This window comes from Cotesia glomerata, linkage group LG1, assembly GCF_020080835.1.
Source record: "Cotesia glomerata isolate CgM1 linkage group LG1, MPM_Cglom_v2.3, whole genome shotgun sequence".
Lineage (NCBI taxonomy): Eukaryota > Metazoa > Arthropoda > Insecta > Hymenoptera > Braconidae > Cotesia > Cotesia glomerata.
The window spans coordinates 11067232-11079656 of record NC_058158.1 but is presented as its reverse complement, the minus strand read 5'-3'; the positions used below and the strand labels follow the sequence as shown (position 1 = coordinate 11079656).

The following is a 12425-nucleotide window of genomic DNA, read 5'->3' as shown; positions in this document are numbered from 1 at the left end:
GATTAATAATAATCATATTTTTTTATTGTTCTTCGTGGTAAAAATTATGTAGGTTAATTTACCGGCGTTATCTAATTAAAAAACGAATAAAATAATTTTATTAAATATTAAACATCGGTCAGATATAAACTTAATATAATTATGCCCAGATTTTTATGTAATAAAATAATGAAAATTAATTTAACAGATATTTAATAGTTTCAATAATTTTTATGAAAATTAAATTAGCCATTTTGAAATTTTTATAATTTATTTTATTGGAAAATAATTTTAAAAAAAATTAAAAGAAAAATTTTCACTTGTAGAAAATTTTAAAAATTATACGTGCAATTTTTTAAATTCTAATTTAATTAATAAAAAAAATCAAAACTTCTTAACAAATAAATTGACATGTAAAAATTTTTAAAAATTAATGCAATTTTTTGGAACAAATTTGTTTGTTAAAAAAAAAATAAAAAAGTTGTCAAGTGACAGCTAAATTTAATGTCACAATAAAATACAATTATTTATGACACTTAAATCAGCAGCTGACAATTTTTATTTAAAATTAATTACAAAAAATTTTTTAATAACAATCAAGTTAAAAAAATCGACAGGTTTTTTAATTTCACTATCATAATTATTTAATTAAATTCAAGAATATTTTATTAAAGTAAATTTTAAATTACATAATATTATGTACTTAAATTACTAATTTAATTTACTGAGTAATTAATAATTAGATTTAAGTTACAGAAGAAAAAAAAACGTCAATTGTTATTTATTTATTTAGTTTAAATAAATTTAAATAAATAAATAAATTGCTATAATTAGAGCCAAAAAAATATTTTTACCGTCAAATTAATCACAATAATTCTTAAGCGTTAACTTCGGAACAATATTCATCGACTGTAATTCCTGGAACAAAAGTTTGCAAGCATAGGGCATGGTAATCGTAGACAAGCACCCGCTCTTTTTGCAATTATGACACCACCCACTGTATCCCATCATGCCGCACTGATTACAAACATCAAGCTTAAAAGCGTCACTAGAAATCATCAATCTTTCAAGCAACATCATACTCGCTCCATACCCAATCAAGCAATCCCTTTCCATTTCTCCCAACCTCAACCCTCCATCCTTAGCTCTTCCCTCAGTAGGTTGTCTCGTCAGAGTAGTACAAGGCCCTCTCGCTCTCGCGTGCATCTTATCCTGCACCATGTGCTTCAACTTTTGATAATAAACCGGCCCGGAGTAGATAAAAGCTTGAAGAGGTTCCCCCGTAATTCCTGAGTAAAACATATCTTTGCCAAGATAATTAAATCCTTGGGCCACTAATTCTTCACAGACATCAGAAACTTTGGACCCACCAAAGGCGGTACCATAGTGAGGTTTTCCATTCAAAACTCCCGCTTTTCCAGCAAGTAGTTCAATTAACTTCCCGACTGTCATTCTCGACGGGAACCCGTGGGGGTTCATGATCATATCAGGACAAATTCCCTGGTCATTAAACGGCATGTCTTCTTGCTCAACAATCAGCCCAGTGACACCTTTCTGTCCGTGCCTACTACTGAATTTATCTCCAATCTCCGGCCTTCTGGTTTGCCTCAATAATACTTTAATCAAGCACTCGCCACTATTATTTGTTCCAACCATAACTTTCTCAGCGTAAGAAGGAATAGTTCCCTTATAAATAACCGGAGTTTCACGCTGCTCTTTATGATCATTAGAATTAGGATTCCCCGGTGTAGTATTTACATTCGCCGGGACGAATTTATTAATAACAATTTGCTTATGATTGATCAAAACTCCCGGAGTGACAATCCCATCCATATCAATTACATTGTGATATTTAACCGGTTTACCATCACACATTTTAGGTCCATTGATCCCGTCTTGAAGCGGAGTGGTCTTACTTCCATATTTCTTCAGGGTAGTTTTCATATTTTTGTAAACAATACACCTTCCGTACCCACGATCTATCGAAGCTTTGTTCAAAATCAGTGCATCTTCAATATCATACCCACTGTAGGACATCACAGCTACTGTAGCATTCTGCCCAGCTGGTAATTTATCAAAATTAATCAGCTCAATTGTCCGAGTTGACACCATCGGCTTTTGGGGATAAACTAAATTATACTGCAAAGTCTCAATACGATTCCGCTGATTGTACCCCAGAGTTCCCATGGCTTGCTTACCCATAGCACATTGATAAGTATTACGTGGACTCTGATTGTGATGAGGATAAGGCACGAGCCCAGCACAGACTCCTAGAAGAGTAAAAGGCTCTATTTCTAAGTGAGTTGTTTTATAAGTAATGTGTTCCTCATTGAAGGCAATATGACAGTCGTTTTCTTCATTTACATCCAAGTATTCAACGAGTCCTTCATACAGGTAATCATCAAAGGTCTTGATACCCTGCTCAAGCTTTGTAATGTCCTCACTTGTTAATAAAGACTCGCCTTTTTTGCAAATTATATACGGACGGCAGAGACGACCTCCGTCGGAACTTATTTGGACGCACTTGTGGTTGTGTTGTAAATAAATAGATATAAAAGGGTCAATTAAACCCTGGCGACGCAGCATTCGGAATACATTAACGAGTCTATTATAATTTTTGATAACTCCTAAAATGTTTCCGTTTAAAAAGACCATGTATACTTCTTTGCTTTGTATTTCTTCCCCGCTGAGAATATTAATGCTTTCGACTCCTAAATTATAAACCAATCTAGCGATTGGTTTTTCTTCAATCTCCGTAGTAATGTGAGTCATCAAAGCGAGATTTTTAACCAACCCGCAAGATTCTCCTTCGGGAGTATCACTGGGGCACATCATTCCCCACTGAGACGGCTGTAAAGACCTAGGTCCTGATACTTTGCGAGTCTTTTCAAACTGAGAATTCACTCTTGTCATCATTCCTAAAGCTGAAATGTAAGACAGTCGCGATAGAATCTGCGTGACACCCTTACGGTCCATTCTGAAACGTTTTATGTTCCAATTTCCAGAAGAAATTGCAAAGACTAGCCCATTTGTTATTGAATCTGCGTTCATATGTTTGGTGATATCATACGGAGCCGCTTTTATTTTAGCAATATTTTTGTCGGTAGTTTGTTTGAGGGTTGTGTTGTAACGCTTGAATAAATCTTCAAACATCAGCGCCAGCAGAGAGCCAGCTAATTCTAGTCTTTTGTTTCCGTAGTAATCACGGTCGTCTATCAGTGAACTGTCTGACTGCGCGCGGATTACTCGCTTTATCATCACTGCTAGGTATGTTGCTTTTGATTTGAAATTAAAGTCCACCAGCGGCACGTGGCTTATTACATTTTGTGCTAACACGTCGCTGATTTCATCTGTTAGAGACATTTTTGATGTAGAAGCAAATCTTCGGTGCTTCCTTTTTGCAGCGAGGAATTTCAATGCTTGGTTTTGAGAAAATATACCAAGTGAACGGCACTCTTCAATACTCGATGCAAATTTTTCCATTGATTCTTCATCGGTACCAACTAACTGAATTATTTCTTGGTCAGAAACAATCCCCATTGCTTTGAACACTATAACTATTGGAATATCATCTTGGAATATATTGTGGCGTAAGTAGTACTTGCCGTTTTTGCCTACAATATTTGTCTTAGTTTTTTTTTCATCTGTGGAACTGTTACAGGACGCCATGATACACCCTTTGTTATCTCGCTCGATTATTATACGATTTTTAATCATCTGCTCTTGGATTAGAATCACTTTTTCTTGGCCGTTTACTATAAAATAACCGCCAGGGTCATGTGGGCACTCGTTTAATTTTGATAGTTGGTAGTGAGTTGCGTCCTTTAGCACGCAGTTTGAGCTCTTTAACATTATTGGCATTCTGTAAATAATTATAGAGTGTTATTTAAATTATTTATGCACAATTTTGTATTGATAATTAATAAAAATTTTAAAAAGAATTGACTTACTTTCCAATGCAAATATTTTTCTTGATCACCCGCGTTTTGGCAATGTACTCGACGTCTACATAAATACCAGCAGAATAAGTTAAATCTCTCAGTCGACATTCATGTGGAGTGACTCGAGTTGAAACGTTAAATTCCAATTCTTCTGGAGTTCCAACTCTTACATCCAAATATCTATCAATAAAAAAAAGACCTTGTAAAATTATTTGTTAAAACTATTGAATTTTTTTATGATTTTAAATTTGAAACATTTGGTTATTTTTTAAAATTTTTCAATTAATAAATTATAAGAAAAATTTATTTAAAAAATTTCATCTTTAGAAGCTCTAAATAATTATAAATGCAATTTTTTTTAATTATGGTTTAAAAAAAATCGTCAATTATCTGCCAATTTTAATAATAATACTAAAGCAGACGTTTCTAATAAAAAAAATTTTTTTTATTAAATTGGAACAAAAAAATATATTTTTTAAATTGCACTTAGTTTTTTACAAATGAAATTTTTTTCTTGTTTTTTTGTAATAATTTTCTGAATAAAAAAAATTAAACATTTATTTAAATGTCGGCTAACTTAATTTTGATTTTTTTTTGCAGTATATTAAAAATAATAAATACCTGAGAAAAAATGAATCCGTGCTATCAGAAAGAATCAAATTATTAGCTGCAACAATTTTTTTTATTTCAACATTGATGAAATAATCAAAAGAATCAAGATGTTGTTTCACTAATCCTTTGCCTCTTAAAAACGCCGGTACAAGTTTCCATTTGTTCTAAAAAAATAAATTACAATTTTTGTTTATCAATTAATAAAAAATAATATTTATAAATTAATAATATTAAACTTACCTCAATGTGCCGAGCAACCCTATTATATTTATCCTCTTCTTTAATATGATCCGAATTTCCCATTTTCATTTCACCCATTTTTATTTATTTTGTTTAATTAATTATTTTTAAATTTCTAAATATTACAACACTGACATATTATTAATATTTCAAATTATAAAAAAAGTTGATATAACCTTAATTTACAGAGTATTAAACTAAAATCAACACTCAGCTGAGAAGCAGAAACACGTGTGACGTTTTTTATTTTTTTCTAAAAGCACCTCATGAATTTGTCAACAATGTAAGCTTCTTGCATCGTTATTGTTGGTAATATAGAAATCACAAGCAAGTTATTGCGCATGCGCAACAGAAATAAAAATAAAAAATACTATAGTTTGATTACAAAGCACAAACTGTAGTAAAAACAAAAGCCTGTCTCTCTGATAGCCGCGCTTTTTTTTCTATAAACAAAATTCATATTCATGCACGTCCGTTGCCATCAACAACGCAGAAAGTAATGTGACGACCGTAAGCATTTTGTTTTTGATTATTTACCTTAATAACCGGAATAACAATTCGCTCAGCAGATTAATTTTCTTAATTAATTTAAAAGTATCTTCGTTGAAAGAATAAAAAATTTAGCAAAATGTCTGGTGAAGCTTTTCGAGATAAAGGTGTTATTAAAAAAATATACCTTAAAGATTTTATGTAAGTAAATTTATAATTTTTTATAATACTAAAGTTAACCGACATTTTTCATTTATTAAATTATAATTAAAAAATATTTTTTTTAAATTGCACTTATAATTTTCCAAGTTTTTTAAAAATGAAATTTTTTTTTAATTTTTTCAACAAAAAAAATTCTAAAAATTTTTAAATGTCGGCTAACTTAATTTTCATTAATTTTTTAAAATTATATAAATGTTTTTCTATTTTACTAATTGATTGTAAATATTTAACAGCACGTACAATGAAGTTACTGTGACACCAGGTCGTAATTTGAATATGATCATTGGACCCAATGGTACTGGAAAATCAACATTGGTTTCAGCTCTAGCTCTTGGATTCGGTGCAACACCCAAAACACTCGGCAAATCATGCCCGATTGGTGATTATGTTCGTAGAGGATGCGAGAGAGCCACCATCGTAATTCATGTTCAACATTCACCCCATAGAATTCTACAGCTGACTCGTATAATTACCACTGAAAATAAATCAACCTGGATAATTGACGGAAAACCTGTTACTGAGAGTAAAGTTCGTGAAGTTATCAACGATTTGAACATACAGGTAATTAAATTTTTATTAAATTAACTACTTGGTTATTTATTAAACATTAATTTAAATTTATTTTAATATTAATTTATATTTATTTAAATATTAAACGTATTTTATGAAAATTAATTAGCAGATATTTTATAATTTTTTTAACAAATAAATTATGGCAAAAAAATTTTTTTTTTTTAAATTAACAAAGAAATTTTAAAAAATAAAAAATGCAAGTTTTTATAAATAATTTTTTAGAACAAATTTGTTGAAAAAATTTTAAAAATTGTAAAGTGACAATTAAATTTAATGTCATACGTATTTTTTTTTAATAGGTTAACAATCTCTGTCAATTCTTACCACAAGAACGCGTCCAAGATTTCGCCGGCCTTGATGCACGTCAGCTGTTGATAAGTACTGAGAAGTCTGTCGGAGATCCACGATTACACGGCTTCCATACCCAGCTGATTGAATTTCGTGGTAAAGAAGGACAAATGATTGCTGAGATAGAACAGAAAAAGTCTAAGCTAGACATTGACAAGCAGACTTTCGCCAGGTTGGAAGAGTCTGTATCAACCATAAAAGAACGGACCACAATGATCAACAAATTGAAAAAATTGAACCAGAAGAAGGCTTGGATGGAATACAACGATGCCAAAAAAGTAACGACTGAAACTAAAGCACAAAAAGATCAACTGTCTCTGGAATTAATTCAATTACAAGAATCACTTGCTCCCTCTGATGCACTTATCAAAAAAAAGAAGAACGAAATAAGAAACTTAGAGAATTTGGTTAACAGTCACAATCGTAAAATCACTGAGCACGAAATAAAGTTGAATACTACCGTAGAAAAATTCGAGAATTGTCACTGTGACATAAATAATATCAAAAAAGAATCTACTATGGAGATAGAGCTCGAAAAGTCACGGGACCAAGAAATAAAGAAAGCTGAAATCCTCAAAAATAAATTAGAAAATGACAAGCCTTTGCTGATTCAAGAGCTAGGATCTGTGGAAGTAATTACAAAGCGTTTTCAAGAATGTGATTATTTACTTGAGAACCAAAAGCGAGTAACTGAAGATCTATCCGACAAAACTTCAAGATTAAGAAACGAATGTGACAAAATGAAGTATGAAATCAGCAACTTTCAACGTTTGATAAAAAATTTGAAGAATGTTGAGGACAAATGCATGGATATTCTCCGACAGTGTAGCAGCGATACGTTTGAAGGTGTCCAGTGGCTTCGGAGGAACACTGATAAGTTCCAGGGTAAAATTTTTGAACCCATGATCCTGACGCTTCAAGTAGATCATCCTGATCACGCCAAGTACGTCGAGCGTGTTATACCTCAGCGTGATTTGATCGCTTTTGTATGCGAGAGCAAAGACGACATGAATTCTCTGTTGACTTATTTAAGAGAGGAGCGTAAATTGGTCATCAACGCAGTTCATTCAGACCCAAATAAAAATTACAACAACAGACCTCACATTCCGCTGGACCAGCTCCGTCAATTGGGCTTCCAGAATTATTTGATTGACTTTATTGATGCTCCTCCGACTGTAATGAATTATTTAGTGTCTATGTATAACATTCACAACATTCCCGTTGGTACAGCTGCGGTTGAAAACCAAGCTGATCACGTTCCCGACAGCATTTCTTTGTACTTCTCTCCGAATAATTCCTACAGTGTCAGAAGGTCCAAGTACACTGGAGACAAGTCTACAAGTATTTCGCAATTAAGTGGGACGCGTTACTTCAATGTTAATATTGATACCAGAAAAATTCAAGCTCTTGAGCAAAAAGTAGTGGATTATCAGCGTCATCTGGATGATTATAATCAACAAATGGAGACTGTTGTTGGACAACACCAAGAAGAGTGCAGAAAATTGGAGGAGATAAGGAATAATAAAGCCAAGCTTAGGTCTGATTTGAGTCAAATCCAAAAGCTAGAGGCTGATATTAATGTTGCGAAGATTAAACTTCAGAAATTGCAGATTGACCGGAAGAGTATTGAGTCGATTAAGGGTAATGCTCAGCAAAGAATTTTACGAGCTATTAAAAAACAAATTGGTTATTATACAGAGTGTAATCAATTGTATGAAAAAGTTGTGCTGATGTCCTCGCAGGCGAAGACTGATTCGTTTAAATTGAAATTGATGCAGCAAGAGTTGATTAAGTTTAGTGAAGAGTCACAAACTTTGAGAGAAAATGTGGAAAGAGTTAGGGAAAATGTTAGGAAGTTAGAGAAAGAACTTGATGGAATGATGAAGGCGCTCAGGGAGTACAAGAAGAAAGCAGTAGAAGAAACTGATAATATTGATTCAGATGACCCACGTTTCAAGAGAATCCAAGCGGCTTTTAATAAACTTCCGGGTACTTTTACGGAGATTGAAGAAGCTATGCAGGCGGCTAAAGCCAAGCTTTATTGTCTAGACAGAACTGAAAATGGCGAGCAGATTCTGGCTGAGTATGATAAGTTGAGTCATGATATTGAAAAATTGGAGGGTGAAATAAAAGCGCTTGAAGAAAAAAGGCAGGAGAGCAAGGAGCAGATCAGTAAGTTACACGATGAATGGATACCTCTTATTAGCGGATTAGTCGAAAAAATCGGGACTAATTTTTCTGAGTACTTTGAGAGTGTCGGGTGTGTTGGAGAAATAAAGCTACATGTCCCTGAAAATCCAAAAGACTACGATCAGTATGAGATGCAGATTTCTGTAAAGTTCCGTGATGCTGACGAACTTCAGATATTTGACAGACAGAGGCAGAGTGGAGGCGAAAAGGCTTTTACTACTGCGGTTTACATGCTTGCGCTTCAAGAAATGTGCAACGTTCCCTTCAGATGCGTTGATGAAATCAACCAGGGAATGGATCCTATCTATGAAAGACGCGTCATGGATTTGCTGGTTGAGTTGACTACCAACAGATCTGGCTCTCAGTACTTTTTAATCACGCCTAAATTGCTTCCGCATTTACATTACAACGACAATTGCAGGATTCATGTTGTACACAATGGTCCATGGGTTCAGCCTACTGACAAATTCAATGTTCAGCATTTCTACTCAAGAATTTCAGTTTAAAATTTAATTATTTTTATTATCTTATCATTAATAACTTGTGTTTTTTTTTAATTACTTGCTCAACTGTCTTTTTATCTCTTATAATATTATTATCAAAATTAATATCTTAAGTACTTTTATTAATTATTATTATTGACGTTAAATACACTTGCTCTTTTTAATAATTGCAATATTTATTATTTTTATTTAGATTAAAAATAAAATATATATTGTACTATTCAATACTGAATATTTAAAAATTGATAACAAGTATTACAACACATATTATAATTTTTCCTTATCAATTAGAGTTATCGTACCAGTGATGAAAATAAGCAGACTAATTTCTTAATTTAACTCGTGCAAGTGTCCAATATAAAATGAATATTAATCTGCGTAATAGTTTAAGATTATTTAATTTTACAAAAATAAAATCCTTCGAGTGCAGCTCTCGAAGCGCATCTCAGTATTATCCAATTGATGAGAATATTTTTGGATTAAATGACCAACAAAAAGAGGTTAGTGCTTTTTTATATATTGTATAAATTTTAAAATTATTAAAATATTTTATTTTAGTTAAGAACGGCTGTTTTTAATTTTGCGCAAAAAGAACTGGCCCCAAAAGCTGCGCAAATAGATAAAACAAACAACTTTGATGACCTACGGGTAAGTTTTTTTCATTGATTTTATTGACGTAGATATTTTAAAATTAGTTTAAAAATTTTTTGTTTTGTCAGAGTTGAATATATATAAATATAAATATATATTCATCAGCTAAAAATATATTCTGGTCGTTTTATAAGAGCTTTGACGTTTTGGTATTTATATTTTTTAGTAAATAGGTTGTTTACAAAAATTTTTAAAACAAAATGATTCACCAGCTTATGCAATTCATTTTATTTAACAAATAAATATTTTCTGAAAAATCATTTTTAAAAAATTGCATTTATAATTTTTTAAAATTTCTACATGTCAATTTTTTTTCTCATTTTTTTGCCATAATTTATTTGTTAAAAAAATTATTAAATATCTGCTAAATTAATTCTTATTTAATTATGAGATTAAAGTTAGCAGTCACTTGATGAATCTTTAATTTTATTTAACAAATAAATTTTTTTTTGAAAAATCATTTTTAAAAAATTGCATTTATAATTTTTAAAAATTTTTACGTCAATTTTTTTGCCATAATTTATTTGTTAAACAATTATTAAATTTTCTAAATTAATTCTAATTTATTAATTAAATTTTTTTTTAATATTTTTCAGTCATTTTGGAAGAAGCTAGGAAGCTTAGGCCTCTTAGGAATAACTGCAAAGCCAGAGTATGGAGGCACAGGTGGAAGTTATTTGGACCACGTTATCGTGATGGAAGAATTAAGTCGCGCTTCCGCTTCTATCGCCTTGAGTTACGGCGCTCACTCGAATTTATGCATCAATCAGATCCAACGAAATGGAACTGAAGAGCAGAAACTCAAGTACCTGCCAAAGGTGAATTGATCAATTGATATTTATTGATTTTCAATAAAATTAAATTTGATACCAAATATTTTTGCTAGCTGTGCAGCGGGGAGCATTTTGGAGCTTTAGCAATGTCCGAACCAGGTTCAGGATCCGATGTCGTGTCAATGAAAACGAAAGCTGAAAAACACGGCGACTACTACATTCTAAACGGCAATAAATTTTGGATCACTAATGGATGTGATGCAGATACACTTGTTGTTTATGCTAAAACAAATTTAACCACCGACAAACCACAGCATGGCATAACTGCGTTCATTGTTGAAAAAGGTACCGAAGGATTTACCAATGGAGTTAAATTGGACAAACTTGGCATGCGCGGTTCTAATACAGCGGAATTAATCTTTCAAGATTGCAAAATACCCGGTAAATTTTATTTAATTCTCAACCATTTAAATTCTACCTTACATTTTAGTTAAATTAATTTATTGTAATTATTTCAGCGAAGAATATATTAGGCCAGTTAAATAAAGGTGTCTATGTTTTGATGAGCGGGTTGGATTTGGAGAGACTGGTTCTAGCTGGTGGTCCATTGGGGTAACTTGATTATCATTTAAACTACTATTATTATTTAATTTAAATATACTAGCAATCTTGCAGTCACTATGTGATTACCATGACTTGTGAACTACAAATAGATAAAATTTTTCTTTATTAAATAATGAATTTTGTTGAATTGCAGTGTAATTTCTTAACTATTGACATTTTCAAAGATATAAACTCATCCTGATGTTACACTCATCGAGAGCTTTCATTTGAGTACCCACATGCACTTTCATATATTTTTCATTTATACATATATATATATATAAAATAAGTATAAAAAATTGATGAGGGTACTCAAATGAAAGGTCTCGATGAGTGTAACATCGGGATGAGCTTATATCTTTAAAAATGTCAAAAGTTTACAAGATACAAGGTCATTTCTTAATTATGTTGTTGCACTGTATTTTCTTCACTATTGACATTTTTAAAGATATAAGCTCATCCTGATGTTACATTCATCAAGAGCTTTCATTTGAGTACCCACATGCATTTTCATATACTTTACAGATATACATATATATATAATATATATAAATATATGAAAAATTGATGTGGATATTCAAATGAAAGGTCTCAATGAGAATAACATGGGGATGAGCTTATATCTTTGAAAATCTCAATATTTCACAAGATACAAGGTAATTTCTTAATATGGAACTTATTTTATAGGATCACTCAAGCTTGCTGCGACATAGCGTTCCAATACGCTCATGACCGCAAACAATTCAATAGAAGAATAGCTGAGTTTCAAATGATCCAAGTACTTTTTATTTTATTCTATTATTTTTTAACAATATAATTATTATTAAAAAAGAAATTTATATATTTTAGGCCAAGATAGCTGACATGTACACTACTCTAAGTGCAAACAGAAGCTACTTATACTCTGTAGCCAGAGCTTGTGACGCGAATCACATAAATCGTAAAGATTGCGCTGCAGTTATTCTTCTCTGTGCAGAAAGCGCGACAAAAGTTGCGTTAGATGCAATTCAAATCCTTGGTAATTTTTTTTTTATTTTAATAATTATTTTTGTAGGGAAAAAATGACAAGAATTTTCTTTTAGGAGGAAATGGATACATCAATGATTACCCAACGGGTCGCTTGCTGAGAGACGCAAAATTGTATGAAATAGGAGCAGGAACGAGTGAAATCAGAAGAATGATAATCAGTCGAGAAATTACTGAGGAGTATTCTTAAATTAATTTTTTTTATATGATGTGTTTATTTTGTTTATATGATATAAATGACAATAGATCTGATTAATTAATACTCTAGGTGATAC

General features: G+C 31.6%; 3 protein-coding genes across 3 annotated transcripts; 2 read left to right on the top strand and 1 right to left on the bottom strand.

The window, feature by feature from the left end:
* Window positions 1–817: 817 nt before the first annotated feature.
* LOC123271174 (DNA-directed RNA polymerase III subunit RPC2) lies at window positions 818–5024 on the bottom strand. Its single transcript, XM_044737415.1, has 4 exons — window positions 4773–5024; window positions 4542–4696; window positions 3930–4100; window positions 818–3841 (listed from the first exon to the last, which is right to left on the bottom strand). Exons 1-4 carry the CDS (start codon window positions 4848–4850, stop codon window positions 841–843), a joined length of 3405 nt encoding a protein of 1134 aa, XP_044593350.1. The 5' UTR covers window positions 4851–5024; the 3' UTR covers window positions 818–840.
* Window positions 5025–5164: 140 nt separating this feature from the next.
* On the top strand, window positions 5165–9184 carry LOC123271219 (structural maintenance of chromosomes protein 5). The gene is made up of 3 exons (XM_044737488.1): window positions 5165–5462; window positions 5717–6044; window positions 6356–9184. Exons 1-3 carry the CDS (start codon window positions 5401–5403, stop codon window positions 9098–9100), a joined length of 3135 nt encoding a protein of 1044 aa, XP_044593423.1. The 5' UTR covers window positions 5165–5400; the 3' UTR covers window positions 9101–9184.
* A 185-nt stretch (window positions 9185–9369) lies between these two features.
* On the top strand, window positions 9370–12412 carry LOC123271229 (isovaleryl-CoA dehydrogenase, mitochondrial). The gene is made up of 8 exons (XM_044737500.1): window positions 9370–9597; window positions 9656–9745; window positions 10345–10566; window positions 10635–10962; window positions 11040–11133; window positions 11812–11902; window positions 11974–12142; window positions 12207–12412. The coding sequence occupies exons 1-8, from the start codon at window positions 9460–9462 to the stop codon at window positions 12338–12340; spliced, it is 1266 nt and encodes a 421-aa protein (XP_044593435.1). The 5' UTR covers window positions 9370–9459; the 3' UTR covers window positions 12341–12412.
* The last annotated feature ends 13 nt before the right edge of the window (window positions 12413–12425 follow it).